This window comes from Anolis carolinensis, chromosome 5, assembly GCF_035594765.1.
Source record: "Anolis carolinensis isolate JA03-04 chromosome 5, rAnoCar3.1.pri, whole genome shotgun sequence".
Taxonomy (NCBI): Eukaryota; Metazoa; Chordata; class Lepidosauria; order Squamata; family Dactyloidae; genus Anolis; species Anolis carolinensis.
The window spans coordinates 28,305,763-28,327,188 of record NC_085845.1 but is presented as its reverse complement, the minus strand read 5'-3'; the positions used below and the strand labels follow the sequence as shown (position 1 = coordinate 28,327,188).

Sequence of the window (21,426 nt, the reverse complement as noted above, 5' to 3'; positions counted from 1 at the left end):
CCTGCACTTAGGGAATTTAGTAGATTGATTGCTAAGTGTTGTACACCAGAGACATGTGCAATGAAGAACAGGTCATGTCACATGAGAGGCTTTGAGGGAATTTTTTGTTCTGGAATAAGTAAAAGTAAAGGTTTTCCCTTTACATTAAGTCTAGTCATGTGTAATACCTCAGGCACCTTTGGCCCCTGACCCTGTGACTATTGCTGACCAGGACGAAAAAGACTTTGGTTTTCTTCCAAGTCAGCAAGATTCAACTCCTTTCCAGATGCCTTCTATTGACATTGCTGAGCCAGCACCAATTAAGGATACCCTTGAAACAGTGCCGGCTCTCCCAGATTCTCCGGACGGGTTAGCGTTTGATCGCAGAGCCTTTTTGAAAACAGAGAGATCGCAGAGACAATGTTTGAGGAGAAGCGCCAGGTTAGCGGAGTGTGGTGACTATGGCTAAGCTTAGTTCTCTTGGGAAGAATTAGGGAGTCAGGCACCTGGTGCGGTGACTAGGGCAGGCTCAGTTCTCTTGGGAAGAATTGGGGAGTCAGCCACCTGTTTTTGGGTGAGCTTATGAACTTCAATAAAAGTATTGCACTGGGAACATTCCTTTGCGGTGTCAACATTACTTCTCACTGAAGAACATCATCGTCTCCAGCTCCTGAATCCCAAGCGGTCTGACGGCACGCTTACTCTTGAGTAGACCGGGCGCCGGTCTACCTTCTTGCCCTGGTTTGGACTGAGTTTCGGTTCCAGTACATCTAGCTCGTGCCTTGCCTTGTAATCTTGTTTTGGATATTTACTTCAGAGAACTCATCTGTGTTAACTTGCTCTTTTTCCCCACTTAATCCTCAAACTGAGGTTGAGTGTGTTTCGGTCTATGGACTTTGGACCTTAATATTGGACATAAGACTTTCACTTATTGGACTAATTTTGATCTTTCCTGAAAGGTCAATTGCCTGCTCAACTTTTCTGCTTATTTTCCTTTGGAACTTTATTTGCTTCAATAAAGATATTATATTGTTATTGGCCTCTGTGCTGGTTTTCAGTGCTCTCACTGCCTAGGGGTGTAACATCGTGTCTGACTCTGGGGGTTGGTGCTCATCTCCATTTCTAAGTCAAAGAGCTGGCGTTGTCCATAGACACCTCCAAGGTCATGTGGCTGGCATGACTGCATGGAGCACTGTTACCTTCTCACCAGAGTGGTACCTATTAATCTACTCACATTTTGCATGTTTTCAAACTGCTAGGTTGGCAGAAGCTGGGTCTAACCGCGGGAGCTCACCCCGCTGGAATAGTTTTAGTCAAAAAGTCACGAGTCTGGAGTCTCTTAGGTTAGAGAGATGCAGGGATTCAAGAAGGAAATGCCTCTCAGATACAGCTCATGGTTTTTGTTCTAAGCTACCTTCTTCCTGTGTAAAGAAGTCTTAAATCATTTCTCTTCATAGACTGAGTGGAGTCCTCCTCCCAGGCATGCCAATCAAAGCTCTGGAAATGCCATGGAAGTGAGTTGTGGAAGGGATATAAAAAAGAGATTTGAATGTTCAGCTTTCAAATGGGATCATTTAGGAATAGAGATAGATGTTGAGATAGGGGTAGATAAGATCAAGACAGGTTCAAATGAAAATAGAGATTCGGTTTACTGAAGGATGAAAGTGTAGTGATATACTGAGTCCATTTACAAGGGAAGTTGTTGCAGCCGACCCTCCACATCCATTGATTCTGTATCTACAGATTCATCCAAGGGTGACTTGACAATATTATTTTTAAAAATCCTTTATTTATGCACTAAGCACTATGCTATTGTAGTTTCTCGGCATTTCACAGGTCCTTGGGCTCTCTCCAGCAGTCATTTGAGTTGTTCACCATTTCAAATAATGCCATTGGATTCATGGATTTGGTATCTACAGGGGGCCCAAGAACCAAAGCCCTGCAGATATCAAGGGCCCTCTGTACTTTGATTCAGAGTTATTACATTGCATTGCTTATGCAGCCAGCGACATGCTAGATGCTTCAATTTTCTGTTAGTAAATAAACTTTGTTATTTCATTTTATTTAAGCAGTTAAAGATAAAATTGGTCATCAGATATCACAGAGTCCAGAGTTAAAGTCACCTTGGGGCCCCACTTAATAAGCCCAGGGAAGGGTTTACAGTTTTGAGCAAGGTGAGTAACAGGGACACAAGGGCAGGTTTCTGAGAAAACAACACAAAGAAAGGATCTGTCACATTCTGAAATATACTTTTTTAAAAAAGTTGTGTTTATTCACAACAAAACATTCAATTTATCTGTAAGTATCCTCTTTTACCTTTTGGAATATCCTCTAAGACATGTCCCCATTACTTCTGGAATTTAAAGGAAAACATATTGGACCTTTCTGTGGTAGACTTTTGAAGGGACTGGAGAGAAAGATGGTCTGGTGATAGCAAGCTTTTTAATCTCCATAGCACAAACAAGTGATTCATATTATCTTAGTGGATTCCCATGAATTTGTTGCACTAATGCCTTCATCTTTCTCAGATAGCATGGCCTTGTGGACTGCATTCTTTATCTGTTTCTATGATTCAGATCTTAAGCTCTATTTTTTTTGGTGTGCCTTTATTTAGTTTGTGACCGCATCAATAACTTGAGATGGAAAAACACATTGTTGGATGTGTTGTAATTAGAGTTGTGCGCAGAACACATTTTCCTTCCTTACATTCATTCTTTCGGACTTTTGTTACTTTCGGGAGCACGTAATGGGAAGCCCCTTCCCTGCACAAAAATGAGCTTGACATGAAAGCAAGCGGGAGCTGATCTCAGCTCCTCCCCTGCTTTTCAAGGGCAGCTTCCTTGCCTTGGAGAGTGCGTGTGTGGTGTGCAGCCTGCCTGCAGCTGAGCGCCTCTCCTCTAGAGAAACAGGTTGGAAGCCTCCTAAAAGTGCAAGCCAGTGCCTGCAGGCAAGCACCTCCTCTAGAGTAAGAAACAGAACTTGTCCCCTTGCCTTGGAGAGAGTGTGTGTAGTATGCAGCCTGCCTGCAGCTGAGCGCCTCTCCTCTAGAGTAGAGAAACAGGTTGGAAGCCTCCTTGAAGTGCAAGCCAGTGCCTGCAGCCAAGCACCTCCTCTAGAGTAAGAAACAGAACTTGTCCCCTTGTCTTGGAGAGTGCGTGTGTGGTGTGCAACCTGCCTGCAGCCAAGCGCCTCTCCTCTAGAGTAGAAACAGCTTAAAGGCCTATGATGGAAAGGGGAGCCTGGGAAACCCCCCCCCCATAATGGGCTGATAGAAAAATGGATTTTTTGGCACCCCAGAGCAAAAACAGATATCTGTCTTCCTGATTTCGGGAGGCTCCCAAAGAATGAATCAGGGCCCCCCACCAAAAGCCGGGACAAGAAATGGGTCAAGGTTTACCCCAAAAGCACAATCCTAGTTGTAATAAACCCGTAACCAAAAACTTTAAATCAAACTTCTTCATTTGAGGTAGAAACTACACAGTATATTGTTTTGTTGTTGTCGTTATTATTGCCGTCAGGTCAACCTCAACCAATGAAGACCCTATGACTGAGACATTTTCAAGACACTATTATGAAAAGCCTTGCTTAGGGCCTGCAAATTGGGAGCCATGACTTCTTTGATTGAGTCTACCCATCTCGAATGCAGTCTTCCTTGTTTCCTATTGCCTTCTGCCTTGCCAAAGCATTATTGTCTTTTCCAGTGAGTCATGCCTTCTCATGATGTGGCCAAAGAATGACGGCCACAATTTAATAATTTTGACTTCTAGGGAGATATAATGACTGATTTCTTCAGGGGCTCAAAATGCAGCACTTGGAGGCTACAATCAGAGGTGGGATGGGAAGGGGTCTTTGATCATTTCTCTGTCTTGCAACTTTTTCTCTGAAAAGCACTTCTCCAGACTGTTTTTCCCCTCTACAAGGGGATGAAGGTGGAAATAAGAGGTAATTTACTTTCTTTGTAGGGGGAGAGGCAGTTGAGAAATACAGATTCTTCTCAAATCTCATTCCATTTAAGCTTAAAGGCCAAATTCAAATGGGCACTAAAATCAGACAATAAAGCATTGATTTTTAAATGCATGGCTATACTAAAAAGACCTATATAAGTTATTTCAAATTATTTTGGATTTGGCCTTATTGGGTAGCTATTTTTACTTTGCTGCAGAGTGGGTATTATTTTTCTGATGTCTTATATTGCAAAAGAGCTGGAGCCTAGAATTGTGTGTGACTTTTTAAAAGGTGCTTTCTAACTTTCTTTGAAATATCCCTTTCAGTCTGGTCAGTGGGGCATTATAGGCACCCTCTCAGGTTAACAGGCTTGAGTGTTCCCTTGCCGTTAACCTTTAATGTTCATAATACATTGTGACATCCATGTGACAAGGTGCTTTAAAGCATGACACCGGGCTATTTACTTTTACAGACCTGTGAAGTTCTGCATTTTTCTGATACTTTTGCTTTGCCCATATAGTTGTGAGCTTGTGGTGCAACCTGTAGCCTAGACTCTTATAGACACCAATTTAAAGATGTTTTGTTGAGCAGCAGGAGGTATGAAATGATGACTCTGTTAGGGGTCCTCTGTGCAATACAAACTGTTTTCATAGGACGTATTTATAAATGAATAGCTGGCTGTTAGCAATTAACTTTTCCGTTTTGAGTTCTATAGTAGTCATTTAAGAGATTTTTTTCCTGCGTGACGATTAGTCCTTCAATGTAGTAGAAAATTAGTGCCTGTTATGTAGGCAGCTATCAGTGCTACCTGATCATGGGTCTATTTAATTTAATATAGCCAAATCAGATTGGAAGTGGCTTTTCAGGGTTTCAGGCAGGACATTTTATGGGCTCCTTGGCCCGTCCTACACCGCTTGTTCTCCCCTTCCAGGATGGAGCCCACTACACAACACACATGTACGTCCAGTCAGGCTCCATCAAGAAAAGGAGAGCAAGCGGCATATGCCACTGTTGCAGCAACATGAAAGTCTTCCCATGATGTTGCCTTACATGGGGAATACATAGGGGAAGCCAGGTGGTGACACTTTCCCCCATAGAATGGGGGGGAAGGCAAGTCACGCAATGCAGGGCGTAGAACAACAACTTCTCCACACACCCCACTGGGAGCTCATGGATTTGCCACAATGCGTGGCAAATCCATGGGCCTTTGTGATGAGGTTCTGAGAGAAGTTGGAAGTGGTTCATGTACAGTACTTTATACTATTTAGTAAATACTTCTGATATGGTTGTTAAAACTGAAGGGTGAGCTCTCTCTTTCTATATATATACTGCCTGTGTGTGTGTGTGTGTGTGTGTGTGTGTGTGTGTGTGTATGTATGTAGAGAGAGAGAGAGAGTGCTTTGAAGAGGGGATATATGCCTGATAGTGGTTAACTGATGTAATAAAATATATGTTTATGTACATAAGTGTTAAAAAGAAACTACCAATATGACTCACACAACGTGACTCACTGATTAGGTAGCAATGTTGCTATCACCTGCAGTAGGTTTCTGCACGGATTCAGAGAGGTCGGTTCTCTTTGACTAATCTGGCTGGTCTGGCTTGTTCGGTTCGCTGTAACGGCAAGGGCCCAGCCTCCATTTTTTGGCCGCAACAGTACAGTGGCTGTCAAAAACGTCTGCCTTCAGTTACAAGTGGAGTGTGGAAGGGAGGCAGCCATTAAAAGGAAAAGCGTGAGGGGAAAAAACACACCACTCCAGGGCCTGCAAATCAAGAGAAAAGAGAGGGCTTTTTATAGGAATCCCAGAGTAGGATAGCTCCACACTGATTGCTCTTCCTTCCCTGCTCTGGGAAGTGGAGATTCGAGCCTCCTTAAAATGCCTTGGAAAGCTGCATTCTGCAGGGAGGGAGAGAGTGCCATGCATGCCTGCAGCGCCTATCTCCTCTGGAGTAGAAATACCTTTACCTAAGCATTAAACCTGGTCTAACTAAGCATTAAACTGGTCTAACTAAGCATTAAATCTGGGAAAGGATTGCAGAAAGAATGGTATCTTAACTCTTTTGAAAGGTCTTATTGAAAGATGAAAGGACAAACAATGCCTTAAAAGGGAAGGGGAGCCTGGGAAGTCCACCCCACAATGGCCAGATAGAAAATGAATCTTACTGCTTCCCTGATTGACAATGAATATCTGTCCTCCTGAATTCGGGAAGCTCCCAAAAAACAGATCAGGACCCCCACCAAAATCTGGGACACCAAAACGGATTGCAGTTCACCTGGATTGCACAAGTCTAATCTGCAGTTTTCCTTTATAGTGTTTCTACACCAGACTTTCAATAAAACAAATGTATTTATTTTTTTTCTTTGAGATCTATTTATAAAGAATCTTTGGTTAAGGATCTTCTTTATATTTTTTATTCTTGCTGTGTATGTTACTTCCATGTAAATTTTATAGTCAAAGATTGGGTGCTTTGAATCAATTTTGGTCGAGAGTTAGGAATATCTACCTTTACCCCAGTGGTTAGCTGAGAAGGAATCCAGGAATCCAACCTCCTTCCCTTGATCGGCTGACACAAAACTATACTTTAGGGAAGAGGAGACTCCATGGAAAGTGATGTAGCTGTGCTTGTCTTTGTCCGAAACTGCTTCCAGGCAGAGGCAACTCTAATTGATCTGGGCATTGCTGTGAAATTCATTGGAAGCTTTAGAATTGGTTCCTCAGGGGATATCTCTGCAATCAGGTTCCTGCTTGAACTGCCATGGACCATTAGAAAATATTTTCTGGTGAAAGTACAACAATGTAAGCTAATACAGTTTTTGCGGATCCCTTCCAATTCCAAATGCAATGAAGACCCAGGAGGTTGAATGGACATCCCATAGGAAGCATCAATGGGGTTTTCCAGAAAATGTGAAAGTGGAAACATTTCCAGAGCCATAAAAATCACCGCTTCTTAAACTATGCGTGCTAACCCCAAATGGCATTGATTTAGTGCAATGCTGGGATCATAAAAGATTTGCCAACCGTTAAAGTTTTCTGAATGCCACTTATTTACACAAATCTGTTAGCAGCAACATGCAGTGGTTTACAGTGGACTCTGCAGAAAATGCTTCAGCTGTATTCCACAGAAAGGAAAACCAGCCTGTTTAGCAATCCTTGCGAATTCTAGCAAATAATTCACCTATGTTTAACAAAAATGACTACACCTGAAAAAACATTATTTTTTAAGGTTAGATATCAAATTTATTGCCAAGAAATGTTGGATAATGAAGCGAATATGACCAAATGGAAGATATCATATTTTGGATATAAAGAGATGACAAGATTTATTAGAAAAGATGTTTGGTAAAATAGGACACAGTATATAAGACACAAGAAGCATATAAACTAAATTTTGGAAGCCACAATCATAAATTTGGCTTAAGCAGGACTGTTGATGAACGAGTGTCTTAGAGATCTCCCTTTCATAAGGTCATTGAATGCTAAAGCCAATTTCATAACAACAAATCTAAAAATAGCAGTACCTGGTATCCAACCTAAAATAACTATATTTGCTATATCTCATGTTTCTTAGGCTGAGGCATAACTTTTGTACTTCAATTTCACTCTTACATATACTCTCTGCACTCTATTCATACCATTTCAGTTTGTGGGAAAGCTTTCATGTTTGATTTTACAATGTGTAATTTGTCACTGTTTTTATTATTGTTGTGAGCCGCCCCAAGTCCCCTCGGGGAGATGGGGCGGGATATAAGAATAAATTTATTATTATTATTATAAAGCTGATTCAATGGAACTGATTAAGCATTTTATTTCACTGGCAACTTATAATGTTTTGCTTTGATAATTGATACTTTTAACTGATTAAGAAGCAAGAAATGTTGTGAAACAGAAACAAATATAGCAGTATATTTATTAATCTGTTCTTTTGAGCACTAAGGTTTGTCAGTGCTTGTCTTTCCAGAATAACTAAAACTTCATAACATCGATTTAGTCTACATAACAAAAAGTATTGCAGTACATAACTCCAGATAATTATAGAGATATAGAGGGGAAAGGGGAGAAAGAATCACACACACACACACACACACACACACAGAGAGAGAGAGAGGTGATGTGGATAATTTTTCACAGGAAACAACAGCATAGGAAAATTATCCAACCCACGTCTCTAATGGGAAATGCTCATGCTCAATGTTGTCTTGAACTATCCACTTGCTTTTTGCTTCCTTAGTGTACTTTATGTTGTCATTATTTTTTCTCCCTTTTCTTCAGTTTTTGGTGGGAAGGTTGCTGCACATTTTGTATAGTAATACATACATTTATATTATGCATTGTCTAGAGGGCTGGGGAAAGCAGCCAGTTTTTCTCCAGATTCCAACAAATTTGCAGAATCATTACATTTCATAATGCCCGTGATACACAGTGAAGCCACTGATGCATTTAAATTGAGCATTGTGTGTATGTTTTTCTACTCTGCTATCTATGGTTAAAAAAAGGACTACTATGGCCTGAAATGTAGAATTTGGTGTTAGTCTTATTTTTGTTCCTTCCTGCTACCAACTTGATAATGCAGGTTTCCTGGAATTAAATCACTTTTAGGACTCAAAAGAAGGGACCCGAGACAACAAGAAATGAGAGAAACCTACCTCTAGGAAGGGAAATTTACTCCTGGGGAAAATTTACTCGTATCATGGGGAAAAGATGTCTCCACTGAAGCTTTCTCACCAATCCTTGTTTCCACAACAAGCCAAATTTTTCAAAACACAGATGCTGAAAGAGGATAAATTGAGACCTTTGCTATTTTATATTTATGCAAAGGGGAGAATTTTTAAAAGCCTTTTGAGGGATTGCCAGCTCATGCAGAAGAAAGTAGTCAAAGAACATTACAGTATGGAATGTGTAATATTTTGGTATTGGGGAAGTCCCTAGGAGAAACCTAGGTTTAAATCCCCACTCAGTCATGAGAATCCACTTGGTGACTTTGGGAAAATCCCATGCTCTTGCCCTAGAAGAAGACAAAGGCAAACCCTTTCAGAAGACATTTGCCATTTAGAAATCCCCATGGTAGGTTTGCCTTGGTGTTTCCATAAGTTGGAAAAGACTTGAAGACACACAAAAACATCAACAATAAGCTTGTATAATAATAATTTTATTCTTATATCCCGCCCTATCTCCCCGAAGGAACTCGGGGTGGCTTACATGGGGACCAAACCCAGTAATGCAACAATAAAATACAACGTAAGATACATTCAATTACAATGAATTAATACATTAAAACATATAAAATCATAAAAGCATAAACTCAACAACAACTGATAACTAATAACCAATAGACGGGCGCAATGGGCGTGTTCAAAAATTGTAGGCATGGCAATAAATTATAAATGTGCAATATATTGCAAGGTCACTAATAAGATGAGCTAGTAATAAAGTGCAGTGGCTGGGTATAGGTGGAGATAAAAGGACTCCATCATATTGTGCCGAATTAGTCAAAAGCACATTGAAATAACCAGGTTTTCAGGTCATTCTGGAATGTGGCCAAGGTAGGGAGTCCCTTCGGGGAGATGGGGCGGGGTATAAAAATAAAGTTATTATTATTTATTATTATATTACTAATCTAATTTCTCTCAGGAGGGAGTTCCAGGGCCAGGGGGCCACCACCAAACAGGCCCTCTCACTTATCCCCACCAACCGTGTTTCGGACAGCAGCAGGAGTAAGAGGAATGAGTCCATGTCCCAGTTTGTTCCTTCAGTTGTATGAGAGTCTTGTTGGTCTGAAGCTTCCATAAATATTTATCTTGGAAAAAAGTTATTATCAGGCTTGGGCTGCGGCGCAGGCTGGTTAGCAGCCAGCTGCAACAAATCACTCTGACCAAGAGGTCATGAGTTCGAGGCCAGCCCATGCCTGCGTCTGTCTCTGTCTCTGTTCTATGTTATGGCATTGAATGTTTGCCTTATATGTGCAATGTGATCCGCCCTGAGTCCCCTTTGGGGTGAGAAGGGCAAAATATAAATACTGTAAATAAATAAATAAATCTTAGATACCCTCCACATTTTCTAACGTCTCTTTGTTTTTAGAGTATTAGTCTAAATATTAATTCAGTGCCTATAGATATCTCCTTTGAAAATTGAGGCAGATAATCTGAAACTTGGTATCCAATTTGTGTGTCTTAAAGAAGGGAAGATGCATGGCAGTTTAGAGCTGTCTTTCTGGGAAACCAATTCTTATATCTCAAGGGAAATTCACACTGCTTTTATTATTTGGTCACAAATAATGGACCTAATGCTTGTTGGCTTTTAAAACACCTATGAGTAGCACTGCATTTTCTCCCTTGCTCACACACTCTCTCTTCCTCTTGCAAAATATAAGACAAGGCCAAAGCTTAAATTAAAATCCTCAGGTTCTTATCTCCTTCCCACAGGAAAGCAAATCTGTGTTGAAAACCGTAAAATTAAGAGGAGAGCAAGGATAGCATAATTTAGCAAAAATTCATGCAGAAGATTCTGAGCTATATGACTGGAGGGATAGGTCAGACATTAAGAAGATAGCACTTGCTTAATGCAGGCTCCTTAAGGTGGTGCTCTGAAAACAAGGGAAAGTATGCAAAGGAAAAAAAGTAGCTAGAAAATGTGACACCAGCTTTGTTTTTTATTCAGTTTAAACTAGAAAGGAATTCTTATACAGAAGCACTTCTCTTGTGTTATGCTATACATCTTGTTCGCATTCAAATGAAGGTTGTCCAGTTAAGAAACCTCTCTCACCATTTATTTTATGAAGTACTTGATCTATGTATTTTGATATGAATCCCTCCCCGCTCCCCATTCCCAATACATCCATCATCTGGTATGGTTTTTATATTTGTGACCAAAAAAAATATTGCTGAAGGGGTTCCATTCAGAGTTTATCAAAAGGAAAAGCTGCCGTTTTTCCTCCTTGATAATAGAGCTCATTTATAGAAAAGTAGAAAATTAAGCTACAGAACATGGTGTAATAATGCAAATGATTTCAAACACTTCCATATTTTGCCTAGACATAGAATGTAGAAAAATGTCTCTAGAAACTCCAGCATTTTTCCAACTCAAAGAGATCACATCATGTAGCAACTGAATGATTTAATATTAATAGTATACTGTGTAATTGTAATCATGTACAGATACTGTTGTGTGAACTATGTTTTACCTTAGTATTTCAGATAGGGCTATTTGGATAGGATCAGCCATAATGTAGGAAAAAATTATACTGTTTTTAAGGCGCACTGTTGTTTTCATATGAAGGAGACAGTCGTCTCTTCCTCCTTGTTCTTATGTGAAAATTAAGATATGGCTCTCAATGCTTCAGTGAAGAAAGTTTGGTGTAGTGCAGGCAAGTGCAAACTTCGGCCCTCCAGGTGTTTTGGACTTCAACTCCCGCAATTCCTAACAGCCTACCGGCTGTTAGGAATTGTGGAAGTTGAAGTCCAAAACACCCGGAGGGCCGAAGTTTGCATATGCCTGGTGTAATGCTCTGAGTGATGGAGAAGGATTCATAAAGCAGGATGTGAATCAGTGCCCCTAGCCATGAAAACCTGTTTGGGTGACTTTCAACAAGTCACACACTCTCAGCCTCAGAGAAAGCCAGTAGTAAACACCTTCTGATAAGATCTTGCCAGACATTGATAGCGTAACTTTAGGGTCACCATAGGTCCAAAAGCCATGAGGGTACCAAACAAGAAGAACAAAAATGTTGGGGGGGGGGGGGCAGACTATAGTTTGAAAAAAAAATCAGCAAATTCCTATGCACAATAGACATATCTTATTTGTAGTGCAAACAAACTGAAAGAACAATACAATATTTTAAATTAAGAACAACTGTAACCAACATAAACGTACCAGTATTTGAATGGGATATATAGGCCTGCTTTTGGCTGATGATGATGATGATAAATTTTTTTATTTCTTAACTGCCTCTCCTTGTAGCTTGAGGTGGGTTACAGAATAATTAAAACACATAAACATTGTAAAACCTTTTTTTTTTAGAATAGATGTTTGGGCAAACCCCAAAGATACAGAAATACAGTTGTAATCAGTGGCTTACTAGCACTCTTAGTGATTATACAAAATTATACTACGCATTTTATGATATAAATGTTTTTATTTTTTTAAGTTTGTACATCTGTTAATACTCTGTCAATTTATTATTCTTTAAGTGTTGGATGCATTTAGGATTTTAACATGCTAATGAACATAAGCATTACTACTTGTATAGCATGGCTTGGCTGATGTTTCAATATTCCTATGATCAAGGCCACATTGAATTAAATAGATGCTCTAAACAAGGGCTCATTTAGTCTAGTCCAGTGAGCCCTTGATTAGAGTCACGTGTGTTTTGCGTTCAAAAAAGCACCTTTTTCCAGGTTTTGTTCAGTCATAAACTTTTCAGAATTCTTGATTGCATCAATGGCTTTCTAATTGCAGTGAGTCTGCTGCCTTCTTGTGCTTTTATATTTGGACTGTCATGACTATCATGTCTCTTTCTACTGTATTAATGCTCCTAGCAATCAGACAAATGTATATTAACCAATCATTCTAAATGCTGCCTAAAAGCCATCTCACCTTGCATTTTCAATCTCAGATAGTGGAATATTAAGTACCTATAAATCAGTCACAGATGGCAAATTCATGATGAGTAGGATTCACATGCAGATTGATAAAAAATAATTTGGAGAACTTAAAAGTTGCCAAAAGCTAAAGACATTTGTGTGCCTGGGTCTGTGTGTGAGAGATGCATTGGGATTGTCACATTTCTGATCTAAAGTTAACTCTTTAAAGGCCAGGCAGGCACTACTGAAATTGGGGTGTTAAAAAACCAACCCTACTGAGAACACAAACAATATTGTTACCTTTTTTTGTTTCTGTTTGCAGTCAAACAAAGTACCGGTGGTGCAGCCTTCTCACGCAGTTCACCCTCTCACCCCACTTATCACCTACAGCGATGAGCACTTTTCTCCAGGGACACATCCTTCACACCTCCCCTCAGACGTCAACTCAAAGCAAGGTGAGAGACCATCATTAGCAAGATCGCCACCCATGCTTTACCCTGAGCCCTAGGGTGCTAAAGGGAGCACTATCACTTTCCTACTTTTCCTAAAAATTTGCTTGATCAAGAAGCCAGATGCTTCCATCTTCCTGAGAACTTGAGAAACCAGAAGTCTTTAGTGCCCCCTGCCATGTTAAGAATGCAGTGCATCCAAGTGCTGGGGAAGTTTGCAGATTGGTTTGCTTGTTTTCAAATACACGTTCAGATACTAAATTTAATGGCAATGGGATGTTGCCTTCCCATTCTTTCCTATTTATTATTAACCATGTTATATCTTAGAGCTCTGAGTAGTCTTGCTCTATTGAATGAAGTTTCTGAAATGTGTTTCTCCCACCTTCAGCAAGTTGCTTTGTTTCTCAGATCTCCAGCATTTTCTTTCTCACCACCATTTGTAATCTTAACCTAGCTATAACACCCTGCACAATTTGCTTTCAAATTAGTTTTGACCAACTTCAGACTGGGCTGTGGGAAAGCATAAAAGCATGCAGCCACCTCAATTGCACCTCGTTGCAAATTTATTTTTAAATCTCTGTAGTTATTTATTCATGCTAATAGTTGATTAACTAGATTACTGAAGTATCACTATTGCTCATCTGAGTTTTAGAAAGTCAGCTTAGATGGCTTGTCTTTGGCTATAACATATACATACAGTGTTCCCTCACTACTTCGCGGTTCACTTTTCGCAGATTTTCTGTTTCGCTGTTTTTCAATAAACTCTAAAAGACTATTATAAATTATAAAAAATTACAATTTACAGCCTAAGGAAGGAAAGAAGGAAGGAGAAGCCAAAGGGAGAGAATAGGAGCCCAAGTGGCAACAGGAGGAGAAGGAGGCAATTTATCAACACACCATTGGGTGATAAAGACTTAAAATTTTGTGTAACTATTAAAATAATGTATAAATATTAAAATAAATATAGTGTCCCTACTTCAAGGATTTTCACTTATTGTGGTTGGTCCTGGAACCTAACCCCCGCAATAAAGTGAGGGAACACTGTATAGGTTTTGATAGAGGGTGGTGACATGTGCCTTTGCAGGAGTTTATTAATAATGGGTTCCAGAAGACTTCTTGGAGTATATTTCTGCATTAGAATTAGTAAAATGTAGTTGTGCTGAGCATAGATATGAGGCATACGGAATTAATGTTTCCAAAGAAAAACAGAATCTTGAAAAGATAAATATATAGTCAATTTTAAGAAAACAGGGTAGTCAATGTTGCTGTATTGCTTAATGTTCCTGTTATCGTATTATATACTGTATATACCCCTATAGAATGAATATCACAAAGGACAGAACTAATCATTCCAAGCTGGAAAATGTATTAGAATATTTATAGTTTTGATGTATCATAGTCCTGAATCACTTACAGGAAGGAGCCCCCGGTGGTGCAATGGGTTAAACCATTATGCTGGCAGGACTGCTGACTGACAGGTCGGTGGTTCAAATCTGGGGAGCGGGGTGAGCTTCCGTCTGTCAGCTCCAGCTTCCCATGCGAGGATGGTAAAACATCAAACATCTGGGTGTCTTCTGGACAACGTCCTTGCAGACGGCCAATTCTCTCACACCAAAAGTGACTTGTAGTTTCTCAAATCCCTCCTGACATGGAAAAAAAACTTACAGGAAAGCGGTTTCATGTATTGCCATGAGTGTCTGCTGAGATGAATTTTCTAAAAGTCTCTTTTCTGAGTATTTCTACTTTTGTGTTTATCATTTCCTGTTTTAGAGTAAGGTTCTTCCTGTCATATATTTATTCCATGTTTATTATATTATCCCCAAACCACCTTTTAACTTGACATATACCATGGATCTATGCAAAAAGAGCTAAAAGCAGGGCAGATAGGAAATACCACACCAGATGGGAGAAAGGATCATCATCCTTTGCCATATATATTGTTGATTATGCACTTGCAATAGAATTCTTAACTGAAGTGTTATATGTAGCAAACTGGATACAAGAGTGATAAAATTTCTGGAACTGCACCAAAAAAAGTAAATAGCTGAGGTTTGCAGGGGCACTATTGGCCAACTTGGGACAAAAAATGTATTTAATAGATAACCCTATTTATTTAATTAATCAGTTCAACCTTCCACATTTTCCAAAGAAAGTACCCAAGATAGCATGCTAAAATCAGATATAGTATAGTCTATACATGACCAGTTTCATTCACCCATGTCCTATCTAGGCATTTTCTAGGTCCTCCAGTGCAACTCTACAATATTATTGGGCCAGAAGTCCTTCATTTCAGTGGACTTTGCTATTGCTGTATCAATGCAAAATTCATAAAGTGCTTCATGTGGATGTGGCAAGTCTTACTGTATAGCTGGAACCTGTCTGAAACAAAAGTTAAAACTATTAAAGAAATTATTCCATAAAAATATTATATTGAAATAGTTTAAAACCAAATTCAAACATAGTAAATAGGATAAAATCCTAACATATCCCTTTAAATGATCCTTCTGCTACTGTAAGCCTGCCTAAATAAAAAGATCTTTGCCAGCCAGTGAGTAGAGAGTGGAAAGTGGGCCAACCAAATCTCCAGTGGGAAAGAATTGGGAACAGTCACCAAGAAGGCTTTCTCCTGGTCTTCACCAAACACCCCTGATGATGGCAGAATGGAGAGAAATCCTTTCCCCAAAGGTCTTCAGAGTCAGATTGGCTCATAGAGGGAGATGCAGTTTTTCAGGGACATGGGATGCATGTAGTAATGCTTGCTACTTGGGGGCAAACAGTCATTCAGGTGACCCCTTTGTCCGGTCACGCTGCAGCTTCTTACTGAATTTTTGTCAAGGAGCAAGTCTTTCAAAATGACTCAGTCATTTGTACCTCTTCTCGTTTAGAACAGAGGGCTTTACATGCAAAATGAGACCTGCGATTCTTGCTTCGCTACTTCTCTAATGGGCTAAATAAATCAATGGCTTAATGGTCTTTGTGACCATAATTCTGTATGCCTCCTCGGGGGTGTGAGATTTAGGTAGACCGTGAAAACCACTGGGCTCATCTGGGACTAAGATTAGTGTTAATCCTTGAGGTGGTTTTTAGAAAGGGTTTGTTGCATTTTTATGTTCTTGGGAGTGTGGGTTGATAGATCGTTTCCAGTGGGACTGCTTTACCCTACTGCAAAAATACTAACCAGTACAAAAGCCTGACCTTGGCGTCCACAAGAGTCAACTTGATGAGGAGCTTAGCTGAAGCTGGAGTGACAATCAGAAACCAAATGAATCATATCAAGTGTGACCATTACAGGCCTGAAAATGATTCTTAATTAACCACCGATCCTCTGTGGTAGCAAGTTTCCAAAATCTGTGAATCACGAGGGAACCGCAGAAAATGTACAAGCAGCAATTTACCTAATCTAATAAGTCTAGTCTGCTGCGTATTTGGAATGGCTGCTTGCCTCTTCTCTAAGCCCCTTCTGACATGTTTCATTTCTGAACAATTTCTCAAGGCTGATTTTCAGTGGATTTTGAAAAAGTGGAAAAATCCAGATACTAGGAGTTTATCATTTATGGGCTGTGTAACCTTCTTTCTCTTTTTCTTTTCAAATCAGAGTGAAAATCAACTATGAAATGTATAAACCACAAGACTTGTGGCATAAGCTTTTCTGGGCAAGAGCCTATTCCACCATATTCATGAAGCAGTCACCAAAGTGGGTAGGTGTGTGTGTGTTTATATATATAGTCATAGTACAGAAGGAAGGACATTGAACTATTTTCTTACTTATTTTTCAAGGCCAAGAAGTCAAGCAGTACAAAATAGGGTGGTTGGTTTGTCGCAGTACTATGCAGATCACAAATGAATACAGAATATAATCTGATACAAGCCTATATAGCAAAACAAGTGAAAATCAAGAGTATATTATTTGGGTCCTTATTAGGAAAGAAAACAGGATATGCATCAAATCAAAACAGATAAAAACTGGACTCTTATATAAAATGCCAAACTTACACATACTTAGCAAGAGTTTACAAAATGGCATTGTGTACATTATACTGCATTTTGCTTTTCTAATGGAAAGGAAGATGGCAAGCCACAGCTTGGCTTATACGCTATAAGCACACATAATGACAGCACCTTTTTACTTGCCCAACAATATTTTTAACCTGGAGAGCCATCCACCATACCATGCAGAAGAGTCTTAATTTAGGAGCTGTTCTTATATCTTCCATGTACAGCAAAGTTCTACAGTGACCAAAAGTCTTATTTTTATCACCCCCAATTTGAGGAAAACTTCAGACAGATCAATGAGCAAAGTATTTACATGCAGTAACTATTTTAGATGGTTTGCATGTGGAACACTCCTGAATGTTCTCTAAAGACTGAACTTTTGCATAGGATTTCTGTATTCATGCTCACATAATGATTGGAAACTGCAATCCTTAGTTGTATTCTCAGGCATACAGAATGCATTGACATCTCAAATGTGCCTGAGCAGAAGGACAGGATGTTGTTCACATCCTTCATACCGGATTGCCAGTTAAATTTTTACATGAGTGAAGATGATGGGGGACAACACCCTTCACACAACTAAGAGCAAAAACTATTTTATGGGGTACAGGGCAGGCTACATATAACCTGGAATTCTGTACTTCAACAAACAGAACTGGCCGGTTGACTGTCACCAATGCCAACTCATCCACTAGGAGTGAGAAAATAGAGCAGGGATCATTTTCTCCCTGGGTTCTTCCTGGGGACGGAGGGCACAAAACCACCAAATATGCCAAGAAAAGAAAAACAAAATTGGAAAACACAAGTCCACTTGTGATTTCAAAGAAAACCAAACAGATACCTTTAAAGCAGTGGTTCTCAACCTGTGAGTCCCCAGGTGTTTTAGCCTACAACTTTCGGAAATCCCACCCAGTTTAGGATTTTTGGGAGTTGAAGGCTAAAACATCTTTGGGGGGGGGGGGATAGGTTGAGAACCACTGTTTTAAAAGTTGAAGAGTGCAGGGTGACAGTTACTTATTTTAAAGGTAGATTGTCACTCTTGGAGATTTTATGCTTTATTTTTATTTTACAGAAGAAAGACAGTCTGTGGGGTCTGGAGATGATTAGGCCCATAAATCAGCTTTAGATCATGCTTAGTCCACCATTGTCATATATTATACCTATCTGATGCATGAGTGTTCGCTTTCCATTTTAGTAGGGCTATGAATCTGAGTCTCAAAGGAGCTGTCCAGCATGCCAGACTGACTTAGGGCAGACATGTCCAAAGTCTGGCGCGTGGGCCATTTGCGGCCCCTGTTAAAAATTTCCACCGGCCCTCTCTTTTCAGGCCTCCGTCCCTCACACATTTACTCCCTTAGTTATTCCTCCCTCCTTCCCTTCCTCCCTCAGTTCCTTGTCTTCCTTCCTTCCTCCTTCCCTTTCTTGACTTCTTTCCTCTCTTCGTTCCTTCCTTCTTGGGGATCAGGGTCCCAGGCAGGCTTCTTGGGAAGAGAGAAAGAGGAATGGTGTCCTCCTGCATCCCGTCACCCCAAAAAACATATGCAGTGTGCATAGGAATGCATTCATGTTATTTACAAACTATAGTCTGGTCCTCCAACTGGCTGAGGGACCGTGAACTGGTCCTCGGCTTAAAAAGTTTGGACACCTCTGACTTAGGGGAAAGGTTATGGTACCTTAATAGTTCATGTAAAGTTTATACTGAAACCCAGTTGAGTGAATACTATTCCTGCAGTACTCATGGCCTTAAACATAATTGTGATGTTTCCATTAAGGAGGCAGACTAAAGGATGGTTGTACTTTATATGTGAAACTGAGATGCAGCAGCTCCAACATCAAATTCTATAGCTCCTTATCCCTATTCTATGCTGAGTAAATATACAATTTGTTAAACATTTTTACAATGGACCAGGATTGTTTTCTAGATGCTATTGTGACTTTACAGACAAGATTATAGCAGGTGCCCTTTTGTTCAGATATTGGCATTCTCACATAATGGCTGTCTTTATTAGGTGTTATTGAGCTTTATGATAAAGCAATCAGAGAGATTCACAAGACATTGCACCACACCCCTTAAGGAAACAGTTCATTGGGGGCCTCTAATAAAATATAATTCTTCAATACACATGTAGTACCTGTATTGTTTTAACCTGGTCTGTGCACTGTAACCATGTAGTGAAGAAATGGGCAAAATCATCTTTAAAAACAGAGAAAGGAGATGAGAGAAATAATTTTGCATTGGCTGAGGTCTGCACATCCATGTGTACCTTTTTCTTCATCAGAATAGTTTTTGCTAAAAATGTCCTTGCACTACGTTTTGCACTTTCTGTGTCTGCCCATGCTTTCTGAAAGCCCTTGGGGAATATGTCAGATCTACAGAAAGTCCAGAAAGCTGCCTGTGGAACATCTGAGACCAGTGACTCTTTATGATTCTTTTTAAGTTAAAAGGAAGTTCTTTTAAGTTTCAAACAACCACGATAATGACACAGTCGCCTCCGATGGTGCAAAAGCAGTCGTCTTGACTTCCCATGTTTTTTGACATTCTCTCAGAAGCTTTCAGGGAGTAAGACAGACATGGGCAAACTTTGGCCCTTCAGGTGTTTTGGACTTCAACACCTACAATTCCTAACAGCCTACTGGCTGTTAGGAATTGTGAGAGTTGAAGTCCAAGACACCTGGAGGGCTAGAGTTTGCCAATGCTTGGAGTAAGGACTTTCTTTCCAAAGTGAAAGTTTGGCAGCTCCAAGGGCAGCCAGGATTGCTTTCTATAAGACCAGTGTAGATGTGACCACTGCCCAATAAACATTGACCCAGGATCCCCTGTCTCTGCCACAATGAAAGAGTGTGAAATTTGCCATCTCTTTCATGGGAGGAGGAAATACATTGTTAAATAAAAGAGCGTGATTTGTTACAGTGCAGAACTCTATGAACTGACATATAAAAAATGAACTTAAGATATAAAATGGGCAATTTTACAGGTTCTGGATTCTATTTTTTCAAGTATTTCCCCCCACCTCCCAGGACCTAATATATTCTTAAGCAAGCCTGTAAAACAATTCTTTCAGTTTTGGGGGTTTCTGTTTATTATGTGTGTTTCCCCCCTCCTCTTCCTGGAAATTAACATTTTCACCAAAACTAATTTTGGCCAGGAGGCAGTAGAAAACTTTGTGGCACTCCTGATATGAAAAAAAAGGTGTTTGGGAGGTTGCAGGAACCATTTCTGCCAAAAGGAATGTATACTATTAACATATGCCTCCATCGGTAATTTATCATATCACAAAGTATATTCTTCACAACCAAATAAAGCCTGTAATGGTGTTTTTCTGAACTTTTGTATTAAAAGTATCAATTAATAACTTTTCTACACAGCATCCTTTTTAAAATAGTGTACAATAAAATAAATACAATAATTCTTTTGAAAAAGATTTTAAACAATTTCAAAACCCAGGCTAAATAAGAGCCAAAAGCAAAAATGGAAAAATAAAGGTTTCAGACTGAAAGGTCATCACTCCAGAATTCTTAGTAATTCCTTAAAAAGTAGCATTTATATAGGAAACTTGTAGGGAGAGAGAGAAAAACAGATCAATAAGGCCAAAAATCTGCTATGCCCTCTTCGTCCTAGCAGATTGTGCCCCATTCTGGATTAGTTACTCATCAATGAGATATTCAAACAAAAATGCATATGTAGCATTTCTATTACTGTGTCTATCAAGCAGTGCTATTATGGGAGCAAATAGCATTAGCAACAACGTAATGTACTTCTTCAACTGCCCGTGTTCTGACATATTATATGCCATTCCTGTAGGCCAAATAAATTGACCAGAAGCAGGCACTGAAAATGTGAATGCATGTTTACAGGTCTCCCATGATATCCTAACAAATTCACATGTGAAGCCACTTAGTCCGGGATTATCAATGCACTGCTGGAATCTAGTCTCAGCAAATTTTAAGCAGCTAGTTCAATATGAAAAATAGTTATCTCTTTTATATGTATGTTTGTTGTATTGAACTTGTTATGGCTAGCAATGACAGCTAGTAAGGTCACAAACATTTTGATTAGATCCAAGTGAGTTTGTTTTTTGCATGGTACTGTGGTGAATCTACTGCCATCTCTTGTACTGCTTGGCTATTTGGTTTTGATTTCGATGGATACATGTATTGGCACATGCATATACCCTCCTTCTCTTTGTACTTGGAGTATATATACTTACCCACTGAGACAGTCATGCATCCAACCAAGTGGTTTCTGATTCATGCAAGATTATGCCACAATAAATTTGCTAGATTTCAAAGTGCCACAAAACTGTTGCAGCAGATTATAGAGCTGTGCCTCTGGAGCACAAAATGAAAAGGCTCAAAGTTTCTAAGAATTGGTATCAGATTTTACTAGCAGTATTCGTTTACCTTTTATTTTAACCAACTCCACTAGAAATGGCTAAGAATTTCATTTCTGGTCACACATTAATTAGATTTTCTTTATTAAAC

General features: G+C 39.6%; 1 protein-coding gene across 4 annotated transcripts in view; it reads left to right on the top strand.

Annotated features, from left to right (window-relative positions):
• The window catches only part of lef1 (lymphoid enhancer binding factor 1), a 122,832-nt gene that overhangs the window by 61,490 nt on the left and 39,916 nt on the right, over nt 1–21,426 (top strand). For all 4 annotated transcript variants that reach the window (XM_008119349.3, XM_003226503.4, XM_008119350.3 and 1 more), the window contains exon 5: nt 12,825–12,957. In XM_008119349.3, coding sequence (XP_008117556.2) covers nt 12,825–12,957 — 133 coding nt within the window. The remainder of the gene's footprint in view (nt 1–12,824; nt 12,958–21,426) is intronic.